At 52.3% G+C, this 15406-nt stretch overlaps 1 protein-coding gene across 7 annotated transcripts in view; it reads left to right on the top strand.

The window, feature by feature from the left end:
• Positions 1–15151, top strand: part of ARNT2 (aryl hydrocarbon receptor nuclear translocator 2) — a 215536-nt gene extending 200385 nt beyond the window's left edge. For 6 of the 7 annotated variants that reach the window (XM_053593527.1, XM_053593533.1, XM_053593530.1 and 3 more), the window contains 2 exons: positions 9160–9296; positions 11045–15151. In XM_053593527.1, the coding sequence (XP_053449502.1) occupies positions 9160–9296; positions 11045–11143 (236 nt within the window). In that variant the 3' untranslated portion in view covers positions 11144–15151. The other variant, XM_053593532.1, reaches the window with a different exon arrangement.
• Positions 15152–15406: the final 255 nt, after the last annotated feature.

Raw genomic sequence — 15406 nt, 5'->3', positions numbered from 1 at the left:
GTTGGGAGGGGCTGCAGAGTGGGTGAGCACCTGGCCCCCTCTTGACCATGGGGTCAACCCCCACACCTGAGGAAGCAGAGTCACACTTTGGCTGAGGGCAGAGGCCAGGCTTTGGTTAAGGTAGAGGAAAAATGATGTGAGATTATTGAGGGTGTGTTTATGACCAAAGATGGTAATCTCCCAAGGGTGCCTGGGAAGCCCTGCAGTGGAGAAGGGCCAGAGCAGTCTCCACTAATGGCCGGTACATTAATTATTTAATAAATAAAAACGGGAAAAACCAGGCAGTGTTTAATTGTACAGCAGACACATGTTGTATCACTGCATGTGCACACCTGAGCAGCCTCACAGGAGCTCTCTGAAGGTGTGAGACAGCTGCAGCCTCAGTGGGGCATGGGTGGGTCCCTAGCACAGCACACCCCGACTAGTTACCCTTGGCCGGAGCTCACAGCACAGCAAGTCCTGACTTCCTGCTCCTGGAAGGCCCACATGGGCAATGCCTCCGGGCACACTTGCTCAACATCCCCCAGCAGTGCTTCAGCAGCAAGCATCCAGGGACAGCAAGCACAGCATGTCACTTTTGAATAGTGCTTCACCTGCTGCCGGACCCCTCAGGATTGCTTTACAGACCGAGCTCAGACACCAATGAGAAAGTCTCTGCCTGGGCCTCAGCCCTTTCAGTGGTGCATGCACTGGTTCTGTCCCCTGAGATCTTCCGTCCTAAGCACATCTGCCATGTCAGGTGCATTCAGTACCTTGGAGCTGTCCTGTCCTGAGCACGTCTGCAATGTCAGGTGCATTCAGTTCTTTGGAGCTGTCCTGTCCTGAGCATGTCTGCCATGTCAGGTGCATTCAGTACCTTGGAGCTGTCCTGTCCTGAGCACGTCTGCCTTGTCAGGTGCATTCAGTTCTTTGGAGCCGTCCTGTCCTGAGCACGTCTGCCATGTCAGGTGTATTCAGTTCCTTGGAGCCGTCCTGTCCTGAGCACGTCTGCCATGTCAGGTGCATTCAGTTCCTTGGAGCCGTCCTGTCCTGAGCACGTCTGCCATGTCAGGTGCATTCAGTTCCTTGGAGCCGTCCTGTCCTGAGCACGTCTACCTTGTCAGGTGCATTCAGTTCTTTGGAGCCGTCCTGTCCTGAGCACGTCTACCTTGTCAGGTGCATTCAGTTCTTTGGAGCCGTCCTGTCCTGAGCACGTCTGCCATGTCAGGTGCATTCAGTTCTTTGGAGCCGTCCTGTCCTGAGCACGTCTGCCATGTCAGGTGCATTCAGTTCCTTGGAGCCGTCCTGTCCTGAGCACGTCTACCTTGTCAGGTGCATTCAGTTCTTTGGAGCCGTCCTGTCCTGAGCACGTCTACCTTGTCAGGTGCATTCAGTTCTTTGGAGCCGTCCTGTCCTGAGCACGTCTGCCATGTCAGGTGCATTCAGTTCTTTGGAGCCGTCCTGTCCTGAGCACATCTGCCATGTCAGGTGCATTCAGTTCCTTGGAGCCGTCCTGTCCTGAGCACGTCTACCTTGTCAGGTGCATTCAGTTCCTTGGAGCCGTCCTGTCCTGAGCACGTCTGCCATGTCAGGTGCATTCAGTTCTTTGGAGCCGTCCTGTCCTGAGCACGTCTGCCATGTCAGGTGCATTCAGTTCTTTGGAGCCGTCCTGTCCTGAGCACGTCTACCTTGTCAGGTGCATTCAGTTCTTTGGAGCTGTCCTGTCCTGAGCACGTCTGCCATGTCAGGTGCATTCAGTTCCTTGGAGCCGTCCTGTCCTGAGCACGTCTGCCATGTCAGGTGCATTCAGTTCCTTGGAGCCGTCCTGTCCTGAGCACGTCTGCCATGTCAGGTGCATTCAGTTCTTTGGAGCCATCCTGTCCTGAGCACGTCTGCCTTGTCAGGTGCATTCAGTTCTTTGGAGCCGTCCTGTCCTGAGCACGTCTACCTTGTCAGGTGTATTCAGTTCTTTGGAGCTGTCCTGTCCTGAGCACGTCTGCCATGTCAGGTGCATTCAGTTCCTTGGAGTTGTGATGCTATTGCATTTTCGATCTTTGTCTTATTTTCATTTTGTCTCAGGTCACAGAGAAAACCTAGCCATCGGAAACAGAGCATCCAGCAGCAAAGTAGGAGAACATGCCATCCTTTTATTTAGGAACATTCACTCACTTATTCCCTTAATAAGTAAGCAGGGAAAGTGTTGTGTCTGCCGGGGCCCTGGCAGGAGACAGAAATCGTGCCATTTGCTTGAACAAGGAAAGTTTAAAGATTTTTTAAGCTAATACATAGTGGTAAAGGGGGACTCTGGGGAATATAGGAACAGCAAGCGTGGGCAGCAGCTTCTGCCTGTGTGGGTAAGGGAAAGCAGACAGGAAAGGAACCAAGAATTTGGGGGAGGAGACCTCACCCTGCAATGCCTGATGCTTAGCCCCTGTTGAATGTGTTTCTGCCCCGGGAGCACACACCTGGTAAACGTGCAGAGGCTGCAGGCTGCAGCTGGTCTGTGGAAATAGCCTGACAGATGCCAGAGAGCCTCAGCAGAAGTTGCGGGTAGAACAAGACCTGTCCATAGAACCTCCCAGCAGGTGGCCAAGAACTTTCCCAGAGAACTGATTCACAGGAGGCTACTCTCAGGTGGTAGGGAACTTGCTGGAAAACAAATGCCACTCAACTTCTTGCACACTGCCATTAGCCACACTGCAGCAGGAAGCAGCCTGCCACCACACGCTTCCTGTGCACACTGCCGTCTGACACCCTGCAGCAGGAAGCAGCCACCACACACTTCCCGTGTACACTGCCGTGAGCTACATTGCAACAGGAAGCAGCCTGCCACCACACACTTCCTGTGCACACTGCCGTCAGACACCCTGCAGCAGGAAGCAGCCACCACACACTTCCCGTGTACACTGCCGTGAGCTACATTGCAACAGGAAGCAGCCTGCCACCACACACTTCCTGTGCACACTGCCGTCAGACACCCTGCAGCAGGAAGCAGCCCGCCACCACACGCTTCCCATGCACACGTGTCTTGCTGTCTCACCAGTGTCCTCTCTTGGCAACACCTCACATTGCACCAGCTGGCAAAGGAGAAATGTTTATAGGGTACAATTTAGTATCACAAAGCAAGACAAAGAAGGGTGAATTTAGAGCTAAGTTAAGGCAATAAGTTGATAAGTGGCAGAGGTGAACACAAATCCCTAAATCACCGGGTTTCCTTCTATCTCAACTATTACCAGGCATCTGCTCATTAATATCACGTTTCTTGGAGAAATGCAAGGAGCCAACCACACAGGTTTCTCCAAGAAAAGTTGCTCCTCTACTCAGAGGTGCAGTAGCAGGCCAGGTTGTCATTCCCCGACTTGCCCCAACTGTGGCATATATGTCTATGTATATTTATAGAGGGTCTAAATTACATTATTTTCTTAGCAGAACCCTCCATATGTAACATCTTAGCAAACACAGGCATGTCCATGGCTTCTTGTTCACCAAGTGCTTTTCAGTTTAGGATGAGGGAGTGAAAACAAGCTATTCCTGGGTGGCACAAGTCACACCCAGGTCACAGCAGATGACACTAACAGCTCTGAGGATGAGCCTCTCTTACAAAGCTTGGAGCATGTTGCCTTTCCTTAAGAGAGCCGCCTCAGCCCACCTCACCCGGCCTGTGTTTACTTTGGAGAAGGGAAGTGAAAGAATTTGTTATTCTAAAAAGGTCTGAAGATCCTTTCAGTAGGAAATGGAATGTGTAATTCAAGATGGCGAGCAGGGCAGGATAAGCATGGGGAGGAAGGGGTGGGATTCCAATGATCTGAAACATTTGCAGACTGCATGGACCCTCTTACTTCCCAGCTCCCGCCCCCAAACTGAGCCCTGTACATTTTTACCACTGAATTTTGGGAAACTATAGAACTCTCTGTTCCTAATAGTTTGTATTGAAAGGTGAGGTCTCAGCTAGAAATCTGCAGCAGGGCAGTCCGTGATCCTTGTTGTGAGGTACAATTTTCTTATGCCTTGAAGTCCTTAGTAAGAGCACCAGCTGCCTTTTTCTTTTCTTGCTCTGTTGGCCCAGGCTAGAGTGCAGTGGCCAAATCGTCACTCACTGCAGCCTCAAACTCCTGGGTTCAAGTGATCATCCACCTCACCCTCCCAAACTACCAGCCAAGGTACCAGAACTAGGCATGGGCCACCACACCTGGTTGACAAGTTTGTCAACCTCAGCACTGCTGATGTTTTGGCTGGATAATTCTTTGTGTGGAGGCTCTCTATCGGTTATTGGGTGTTCAGCTGCAACCCCAGTGTCTGCCGGCTAGCATTCTTCTTCCTATGATAATGACAAGTTATCTCTAGACGTTGCCAAATGCCTTGGGGGTCGGAGGGGAGTGCTCAAATTGCCCCAGGCTGGCAGCCGCTGAGCTGGACCCAGCCACACAGGACACATAGGACCTCTAAGCAGAACTTCAAGTTGGCCTTGAATATTAGGGCAATTTTCAAGTCAGCTGAATCTTATAAGGAGAAGACACTAGGTGATAAGACTTATAGCATTGAACTTCAAACTGTACTAAAGGAAGATGCTATCCCTGCCTCCACAATCTAGAAATCCATAAACTCCTCAAAACTCTGTCCCATGGTCTGAAGGCCCACTCAGCTGGCCCAGGTGGGAGCAGCCAGTAATACAACCTGTGTGGACACCCAGGCCAGCAGGTGCCCAGACCCAGCCAGGGCTGTGGCAGCCTAGGCCTTGCTCAGACAGCCTGTGGAACAGAAACGGCACGGCTAGAACCCAGCTCATCGTTTGTAACTTGGCTTTGGGACGATAAGGTCAAATAATAGATGTTGACCACCAGGCTTTGTCTCAGAAAGGGTCTGGTTAGGTACGTGGTGGGGGCAGACCCTGGGCAGCCCTCCTTGGCATCTGTGCAACGTGGGACGCCACAGTGCTCTGCCATGCGGGAAAGATTACAATGACTTTCTTTTTTTATTATTTTTTTATTTTTTGTTAAGCAGGTCCAATTGAGGTGCAAGCTCACTGCCCCTGGTGTTCAGGGCCAGCGCTCTAATCACTGAGCCACAGCACCCAGTTTACACTGACATTCTTATTCATTATGTAGCAAGAGTGGTCACTAATGCAATTCAGGAGGAAAGAAAAATGTTTAGTAGCACAGGCCAAGAGGAGGACTTTTGCTTCAGCAATCCCGTCTCATGGCCAGTGAACACATCCCTCAGGTCACCGCTTTGGAGTACCTTTCCCAAGGAAGCCTCAAGTCTAAGTTACGGCCCCCTCCCAGGACCCTTTGCCGTGTCCTGGGCTTCCCTCATAAGACCTGTGACAGTTCCAGTTGCCTAGAGACTCACCGGTCTTTCTCAGGGGGTTGGGCCAGTCTTCATCACCACTGGGCTGCCAGCACAGTGCCAGGGTGTCACAGTATCCAGCCTGAGCACTGCATTCATTGAAAGAATGCACAGGGCTTCAGTGTCAGAGAGATTGGGGCTCACACCTGGGTCTGGCATTTCTACACTGAATGGATTGGGCTAATTTCCTACTATCTTTGAGCCTGTTTCCTTATCTGAAAAATGTGGGTAATAAGCCCATTTCTTGCCGTTGGAATGAAGAGAAAATGAACTGAAATAAGGTGTCTAGAATACCCAGCATGGTTCCTAACACACAGCACCCTCCATGCACAGTCGGTACCCCAGAAACTCCAGGTCCTTTCCATCCATCCCTAAATAGCTCATGCCATTTCCAAAGCAAGCTCGTTAATTTGCAGACATTTAAGAACTTTTATTCTGATGTCTTATACCTGCAATTAATGGAATGGAATACCCCCCTTGCAGATAGAGAGCTGATCTTCCTCTAATCCCCATCCCCAACACCCTGCCCCATCTGACTGTCACTGAGATAGGACTGATGAGAGTGTGCACTCACTTTGTCACAAGTCCGCTGCCCTCAGGACACCTCAGGTGCGAGTTGGGATGAGTTTGTAGAATGCATGTGTTCTTCCTTCCTCTCTCCTTCCCTCCTTCCTCTCCTCCTTCCATCCCTATTTCCTTGCCTCATTTCTTCAGCAGACTCTCTTGAGGCCTCCTGTATCCCAGGCATCATTCTTAGTAAAGCCTTGGAGGGACGTAGACATGATCCTTGGCCCTCAGTTACAATTTGGAGTCAGTCAGTATAGTGTGATGGGCCACAGACAAGCCGAGAGGGGACAGTGATGGAGGGAGATGATCGCTCGCCAGGTGGCTGCTCACCTCCTGCTGTGGAGAGGACACACTTGATTAGGGCATTGAAGCCAAGCGGAACCCTCTGGGCACGGAGAAGAAGATTATGTGAAGAGAGAACTCATATGCCCAGCTGGGGGCACAGCTCAACATAGCAGGGACAGACAGGGAGTTGGGGGAGGGGTGGACCCGGGGGGAGAGAGTATCAGCAGAACCTATGGCTGAGTGGACGTGCCGCATGAGTGGGAGCCAAGTGTCCAGGCTCATGACTGTCCTCTCTGGATGGTGACCTCAGGCAGGAAGCGTTTCAGGTAGCCTTCACAGTGCTAGGAATTGTTACCCAGACCGGGTAGATGGAGCCAAAGCTCAGGAGAGAAGCTGGAACTGTAAAGCTGCTGGACACATGAGCTAACCATCCCCAGCTCTCCCCCCTCACTCCCCTCCACACAGCTGATAGTCAGTCCCCAAAAACATGGAGGCGACTCCTCCCAGAGTATCTCGAGTTCATCTGCTTCTCTCCAGGTGTTTTGGCTCCATGGTCCAGGGGGCTGTCATCTCCTGTAAGGATCTCTACAGCAGCCCCTCCCAACTGGTCTCCTCCCTCTCCTCCCATCCACCCCCCAGTAGGTGACTTTCCTGCAGGTACGATCTGTGCATGCCACACCCTGCTGGAAATCCCTCAGTGTTTCTCTGCTGCTCTCAAAATTGGTCTCACGGAGATGGAAACCTGACCCCTGGCTCACCCTCCATCCTCATCTCATCACTTGCCTGGCCACCCTCTGTCCCTCATCCCTCCTGAGCCTTGTGTGGGTACCTGAAGGCACAAACTCTGTCCACTGCCATGCCCTGGAGTAGATTGGTCCTTTTGTCTAGAATTCCCTATGACCCCACCTCCAAAACTGGTTCAACACTATTAATATTTATTTCTCTTCTGGTCTCATCAGAGATCCCGACAGGCTTTTCCATGTCACATGACCAAGTCAGGTACCCTCTACAGAGTCCTCTGCCTGGTTCCTAACAGGCCACAGACCAGCACCAGCCCAGCACCCAGGTGTCAGGGAGTGCAGTGTTAAGGGACAGAGTCATAGGGTCAGGGATCACCTCAGAAGGCGGCAGTGGAACTAACGCTTGATGCAATCCTGAAGTTAATTAGATGATTTCAAACAGAATGATCCAGAGCGTTGAAGCCCAAGAGAGACAGAGGCAGACAAGAGCTCCTTAAATGCAGCTGAGCTGGACTCTGCAGAGCAGACCTGGCCACAGAGTGGTCTGTGTGGCTGAAGAGGGAGGGAAATGGGCAGCTGCTGCCTGTACGGTGGCTTGGGAAGGGTGATGGATGGCAAAGGGGAGGAGAGGCAGCCACGAGGCTAGAGGGGAGGAAGGGCTGAGGACGTTGATTTGTGATAGCCAACACCCTGCCCTGGACGCTGAGGCAGCATCTTGGAGCGAGGCGATTATCTCCCCTCAGTGCATTAGAATCGTCCCCCAGCTGCCGTGACTTTCCTTTAGCAGATGTGACCATGTCCCTTCACCCTCCCACTGAGCTGCTATGCTCAGGGCTCTGCAGGCTCCCCAGTGGGACAGGTGCCTGTCAGGTGAGACTCCCCTCCTGGCCCCGGCAGCTACTGCTACTCATTGAATTTTGCCACTGTCTTAAAACAGGCCTGTCCTCTACTCAGCCAACTCTAGGTTCTTAGATTTACAAATCAGGCCCGTGGACACAATTCTAACAAAGAGTTCCTCCAGTGCTTGGAGAGACCCAGGTCTGAGCTTAGTAGAAAGGGCATTGCAGATTGCCAGATGCTTATTTTATAGCAGAACCCTGTGTGCACCATAGATTTAAAATTTCCTTTGTGCTGAAGTAGGGATTTTTACCCTGCCTTGATGCTTGATGTCAGAGAACTCCTTGCCAACTGTCGTCATCATACAGAATGAAAAACACCGAGGATAAAGCATTGGAGGGAGCTTATGTGTTAAAGCCCTTTATGTCTCACACAGTGTATATGGGTGGATGTGTGTGTGTGTGTGTGTGTGCATATGTGTGAAAGAGAATAACAAAGATGGAGAGATTCTGTTCCTTGAACACATTCCAGCCGTAGCTCAGATTTCCCCAGTGCCCAGCTTAGTGGTGGGTGAGGGGTGTGGCCAGCATACACGCTGAAAGAAGTAAAGTGGGGCAAGATGGTGCCTGTCCTGTCCCCCAGAGCTTGACCGAGAGTCCATTGTCTCTAGAATGTTATTGAATGATTTGAAAGAAGAAAAAAGGTTCCCACGATTTGTGATGTGCCTTAAGTATTTCTTTATTTGAATCTCAAAAGTGTTTCAGATATTTTTCCTATTGGTATATTTTTATAACCTATTGGAAGCAAAATAGCTCTCATTTGTAAATAAATTTCTTGATTCCCACAGAGGAAACATAGCTTCTTGTCTGACCAGTGCCCAGATTCCTTCCCTCTTATAAAAACTGAGGCTAACGAGCTGTTAGAGGACGGTGTAGCACACCCTGTGTGTGGCTTCTGAGCTGCTGGAAAGGCAGAGCATGAGGCTGGCCGTTCTTGGGAGCATGCTGAGGGCAGGCTCTTCCTCCAGTGGGGCTGATGCTTTTAAAGAGCAGCCTGTGGACAAAGGAGATTGGGAGCAGCAGTAGACTGCATCTGCCTTCTCCTGCCAAGCCTGTGCTGCGAGGAGGGGCCTCTCTCACCCATGTTCCGAGTCCCTCAGACAAGCCCCTGATCCCCACCAAAGTTTCCATGAATGGTCACCAAGGGCATTGGGAGCTCCAGAGCTTAAAGCACCTGGTTAGCTGGCAGGTGACCCCAGGGAGAGAAGGGCAGGGACAGAAAGCACAGCTCTGGGCAATAGTGTCCCTTTCAGAAATTGGGGCCCTCTGAATTGCAGCGGCTCTTAGGTCTCACAGAACCATGGGACAGCTTTTAATGGAAGTGTCCTGTGTGTCGGATCTTTCAGCTGAAAGTGGACAAGGTAGCGGGCAGTTCCAAGGACGGCCCTCAGAAGTCTGGTCACAGTGGCAAAGCCAGCACCACGGTCAGCAGAGCGGTGAGCAGCACTCCCACCAGCAGCCCAGTCAGACTGAAGTGTTCCAGGTAAATCGAGCGAGCACCGCCTTCTCGTAGGTATCGGCGCCTTCTCTCTGCTTCCTTTCCCCCTCGCTCTGTGCCGCACCACCGCCTACCCGGTAGCCATCGTGAGTCCTGGCCCGGCCTGGGCTAGAGGGTGTCCAGGGGTATAAGGTCCCATCCTGCCCAGCCAGAGACCTCAGGTGCATGCGGGAAGGGGCAGGGACCGTACCCTCTGAGCCAAGGCACAGGAAAGGGGGTGTTGCAGCTGGACATGTCCCTGCCCTAGAGTCTGGAGCTGCCTAGGAGGGGCACACAAAGCCAAGGCTGAAGGGGCCTCTCCTTGGCCTCAATGGCTCCTGCTCCCCACCCCTTTCCTGTCCTTGCCAGGCCCTCACCCCATGCCAGCCCTACCCCGGCTCAGCTCTTCCCTTTGGTTAACTCAGAACACCCCTGACCAAGGATACCTGGCACCTTACAATTCTGTGGTGTTCGAGACATTCCTAGCCTACTCCTCCTGCCCAGGGCAGACTGTGCAGCTGGCCTGGGAACCACCACGGCCCCACAGTGCAGGGCTGTGCCCCTTTGGGTTTCCTGGGCTTGACTGGAAAACTCCAGAGGAGGCACAAGCCTCCTGACTGCCCTTAGCCAAGAGCTCAGCCCAGCCCAGGTCAAGCTTCTGCCCAGGCACCCTGCATTGTACCCCAGGCCTGCCCTGCAAAGGAGGAGGGAGGCAGGACTACATCACCAGAGGGTTCTGAGAGCCTGAGGGATAGGGATTCCTCCTTCGCATTTACCCCACCCTCATCCCAAGCTCCTTTCCCCCAGGCCAAGAGCATCTTCACCTACTGAGGTCTAGAACCCAGATGTCACTCAGGCCCCCAAGGGGCAGGGCAGCATTCCTGTAACTGCGCTGAGGAGTGCCTTGCCTGAGCCTGCCCCCTCCCCCATCACAGTGCCTGTCCCGCCCTCCTCCTGCTGAAAGCCTCTACTCCTTCCGTCCTCAGGCCTCACAGTAGCCCCATAAGGGCAGAATTTCCTAATGTGGGTTTTCATGGTCATGATGCTAAATGGAAATTCTTGGTCAAATAGGGTTATGAAACACTGGTTAGAAATGTTCAGTTTCTTTATTGCAAGCCTTATCAGAGCTTTTATTAAATCAATGGGACTGGACTTCTAACAGTCAGGCAAAGGATGCTTTGTTTCCCAAACTTATTTATCCACAGAATTCTTTTCTCATAGAGTACTGCATGGGCTGAGAACCCAACAGAACCCACGCTGGGAAATTCACCATAAGGAATTGAAGCTTTGCTACTCCCATTGTCTGGGTGGATAGTCTGAGGGCCAGAGGACCCAGAGGACTTGAAGGAGCTGAAATTCAACAAGTCAGTGGGGTGGCCCTTCCTTAAGATGCACACTACAGGCAGGTGGGCAGGCCGGCCTCTGCTCATCCTCCGCCTGCCTCACACTTTCATTTCTCTTGCATTGTACCTTGCTGGGTGCCGGGCTGGGATCTTGTCCACCCTGTGTCCCTGGCTCTGCCCTAGATCTTGATGTTGTTCACCTACTGGCATGGCAGCTCCCTGGGGAGAGCAGTTTCCAGGCGTCTGAGGACCCCTGTGGGGCACACTGCAGAAGCCCAGGGAACACTCCCTCCTGGGCTGCCCAGTGAGATATGGGCTGTAAGGGCGGATGGCAGGGTGGGCTCCTCAGACGTGCATAGGGCACTGGCCAGCAAGCTGACCCCTCGTGGCTTTCTTTCTTCTCCTCTGCAGGACATGCTGCCCATGCCAGGAGATCCCACCCAGGGGACTGGCAACTATAACATCGAAGACTTTGCCGACCTGGGCATGTTCCCCCCATTTTCTGAGTAGCTTTGAGGCTCCCACTGTACAATGCCACCCCTGCTGTGCCACCAATGCCCCTGTGAACGGGGCCTACCCTCGCCCTGCTTGCCCTGCCACAGGACCCCCACCAGAAGCCGTTCTCCCGCTGTGTCCCCAGGCGCAGCATTTCTCTGCTCTCACCCATAGCTGTGGCTACTCTGCCACTGACCAGGGCCCCCAGGTAGACGTTCGAGGATTGGTTGTATTTATTGTATTTTTTCTGTGTGTGCTCAGGAGGTGAGCCTGCTGGGTCCTTAAATTTCGTTGTGAATAATCTCTTAACAGACAATTTATACTCATAAAAAATTCAGTGATGCTCAGAGAAACCACATGGCACCAGCAGGCCTGCCCAGGATGCTGAAGTCAGCGGCTTCTTTCTCTTCACCTCTGTTGGTTGGGTGGTCCGGGGTGGGCTTGGGGAAGGAGGCGAGCAGGAAGCACAGGCCTTGTCTGCCAGCTGGGGGCTGAGGAGCCCAGGGACACGGAGGTGGCTGCCCTCAACTCCACTGACCTCCCCGAGAACTCATCGTGCCGTGGGATGTATGTACTTTGTGCAGTGTGACATGAACTTTCTGTCTTAATGGACATGCTGTGCCCATGTCTGTCACATGTGGCCAGAGTGAGTGTGTGGAACCCACAGAGTGTACAGTGAGTGCCAGGACTGAGCCATACGCCCAGTCCCCAAGCCCAGCAGTAGCACTGCTGTGACTGGAGGACGCTTGGCCTGGGGTCAGGAGCCAGGTTCACAGGGTCATGAGAGTCACAGCTGGGGACCTGCTCACCTTGACAGTGGTAAAAGACCCTAGTGCAGATTCAGGTCCGCCCTCTTCAAGGAGCCAGCCTCATCCTGTAGCAGCCCCTTGGGCACACTCCTGCCTCCCTCCCACTGAGGTCTGAGCAGCTGTGTTCCTAATCTCCCACATTGGCATCACCTTGCTCCCTCTTATCCCTGCCCATTCCCACATGTCCTGAGGTCACAGATGCCTGGGCCTTTCTGGACAGGAGTAGATGGCAGGAGCAAGACACCCAGGCCCTCCTGTCCTATCTGGTGCCATGTTCTGCTTAGTGGCCCTGGAGGTGGCCACTGAGCCTCCTTTTTCCAGCTTGATGGGAGGAACAGGGGTGGCTTGGGAGGGACAAAGTGCAGGCCTTTGGTGCAGAAGACTTGGGTTCCGGTTCTGGCTCCATTTCCGATTCTGCCACATACTTATCGGGGCCTTGAATTCCTTATATGATCTCAAGACAGGAGCAAGATGGCTTCCAGAAGCTTCTGCTTGGCTGACCTCTGAGGCCCTGCTCCCTGATATGCTGTGCTGTGCTCAGACTTCTCTCAGGGGAGATGGTTTGAAGACCTATTTTCACAGGCCTCCCCTGCCTTCCCCACCCTTCCCGGTGGGACAGAGGGTTCCCCCAGACTCCCACGTTGCCATCTTGCTGTGACTATCACCCTCCTGCTCTGCATCACCAGCCTGTCAGCTCACTGACACCCACATAGGAGAGTAGCTGTGGTGGCCATGCAGGACAGTCCTTGTGCCCCCAGATTCTGGGGGGCCGGGAGGGGGTGCATTGGTTGTCAGTGGCCTGGGAGCCAGTGAACCCAGCATGCAAGGACAAGTCAGGGGAGAATGTGGTTCTTTGAAGGCTCAGTATCGATCCCCAGCTCTGTCTGGCATCCAGGGAGACCCATTGCTCAGTGTTGATGGGAATTTCACCTGGTAAAGACCCACAGTGCTCAATGGAATGCCTGTGGCTGGCAGCCAGTACATGTGATCCCAGTTCCTAGGAGCTACCTTCACCCTGACTTTGCAGTTTGTAAGCCTTTTGTCTGTAGTAGTGACTGGGTTCTGAGTTTAGTGTTCCCCCACCTCAGAGTGAAGCTTTCTTGCTTCTGGGCACATGGCAGTTGGTTGAAACCCTGCACATCCCCATGGGGCAGCCTAGAAAGGGGCTCTCTCTATATGCCCTGCCCCTGGGGCTGCCTCTACCTCCTGCAGCCTTGAACTTGCCCCAGGCCATGGGCGTAATTATTCCCCCCTCCCCCCAAAGAAGGCACAAAAATAGCTCTCTGATCAAAGAAGTATTTCTTAATGAATTGAAAACAGACTCCTTGCAGCCTTTGGCTTGTGAATCCAGAAGTAATGGGAGGTCTTATGTTTGTTTTTGCCTTATGTTTTTTGGAGGAAAATTAGAGACTTTTCATGAATGCACACACAGGTGAACACATGCACAGCGCACCTGCCCTGTGTCTGGGCTCTGCAGGGCACCGAGGGGGCAGAAGAACAGGCGAGGAGCTCTGCTCCTACCACCCTCCCTCTGCTTCCTCCCCCGGCACTAGACCCTGGGAGTTGAGGGTTAGTGACTATCCAGGCTCTGCCTCCTTCCCCTCCAGCCCTGTCCTAGGAACATCTGCAGGGAACCCCAGTGGAGTCTGGGCAGCTGGCTTGCATTCAATGTCTTTCCTATTCCCCACACCACTTGTGATTCCTGGAAGTGAATGTGTAAATAGATAATAGTGGAGATGGAGGAGTTGAAGGCCAGGACTGGGAGGATCCCACACCCAAGGGATTTTCTCACCAAATATTTTTGAGACAAACTGGAGTTAAGAATTAAAGTCCCAGGGTTTAAGCATCCAGGTTTGCAAAAAACCTTCCATGCCAGTCCTGCCCAGCCTCAGAGGCCAGAGTGCTCACGCTATGCTTGTCCCAGCCAATGCCCAGCACCTCTTCTACTGGAGACTGGGTGAGGCTGGATTATGAAGGGGACCAGCATTCATGGCTTTGTTTGGCTCTGTGACTCACTTCTCAGTCACCCCTCCTCTGAGGTACTGGACTTTGCACCAGCTCCCCCAGGCTGAGCAAGCAGAAGGCTTTCCCCAAGAGAGGGCCACGCGGTGACGCCTGAGCCCCTGGCAAGGGCATGGATGCAGCACAGTGACAGTGACAGTGGCCAAGGATGGTTCTAGAACACACTGCCTGCATGTTACTCCCCCTACTTTTGCTTTTAGTTTTGGCTTCCGGGAATGATAGGGTCATTCGTTACAAATGCCACATCCTGCTCTGCTTTCCGACAGGTCACGTTCAACCATGTTGTTATTTTATGAGTGGTGAATATTGCGAATAGTGGGGGGATCCTGATAGCTGATGGAACTGAACACAGAGGAGCTTTAATCTTCTATATCAATGAAGTTGCCTGTGTTGTCCAGATGAACCACACTCCCACATGTTAGCATTCCTGCTGGCACCAGCCAAGAGATGAAGCTGACCCCCGGGAATGACCGGTGGTCTCTCCCCCACCCAGCTCACTTGGGGAAGCCCATGAGCTATGCCAGCATAGGGAGCACTCCCTCTCAGGGCCCACCTGCTCCGACCTGCCACAGAAACAAGCATAAACTAGTGACCTAACAGCTCTAGCCAGTAGCAGCTCCGATTGGAAACACCCTCTCTATTATCAGAAAATACAGGTTTGGTCTAAGTTGCAGGGCCTTGACTTGTCAGGACTCTCCCCACCAAGCCCAGTCCTGAGGAGCCACAAGTCTTCCTTTTCCTCCACTGCCTGAGTCTGGGGCAACTTCAGAGACACCACACAATGGTGTGAGCACATTTTCAAATGTCCAAATCTCTGGGTCTTGTGGCCAAAACTGGCTTTACAGTGAAGCAACTGGCTGAGACCTGTGGGGCACTGACGTATGTGCAAGTATGAGACGGGGGTTCCCAGGCTGTACAGGACCAGGGCAGCTGGCTTCATCTAACGATCTCAGTTTCCTTTAAAAAAAGGAAAAAAGATTTCACAAGCAGGCTTCAGTGGACAATGTAAGCATTTAATCATTTCTCTTTTAACCTTACTTCTTATGGATGTGAACTGTGCTGTGGATAAATCATTTGTATTTCTTGAATGTTCTCTATGACTAACAGTTATTAAGTCTGTTGTGTATATGTGTAACTAATGTAACTGCCTTTTAAAATTTCACTACAATAAAAGTGACTTAGCTCTGAACAATGACCGACCCAGGCCAACTTTGTAATTGAACCATTCATGGAAACCACCACTCTCAGGGATGCATCCTACATCACTCCTCATCCTAAGAACCGTGTTGTGAGTTGTCAGTAAAGGACATGGGGTCTGTGTATGCTGAAGGCCTCTTGGAAAAGGAAACTAACACTTCTCAAATGTATCAGGCGAGGTTCTCTAGAAGCTTCTTTGCAAATGCTTTCTTTGTTAATCAACAATCTATGATGTGTAGTTACTACTGCT

The sequence above is a fragment of the Nycticebus coucang genome, chromosome 6, assembly GCF_027406575.1.
Source record: "Nycticebus coucang isolate mNycCou1 chromosome 6, mNycCou1.pri, whole genome shotgun sequence".
Classification (NCBI taxonomy): Eukaryota; Metazoa; Chordata; class Mammalia; order Primates; family Lorisidae; genus Nycticebus; species Nycticebus coucang.
The sequence above is the reverse complement of the archived record's forward strand: the minus strand, read 5'-3'. Positions and strand labels throughout refer to the sequence as shown.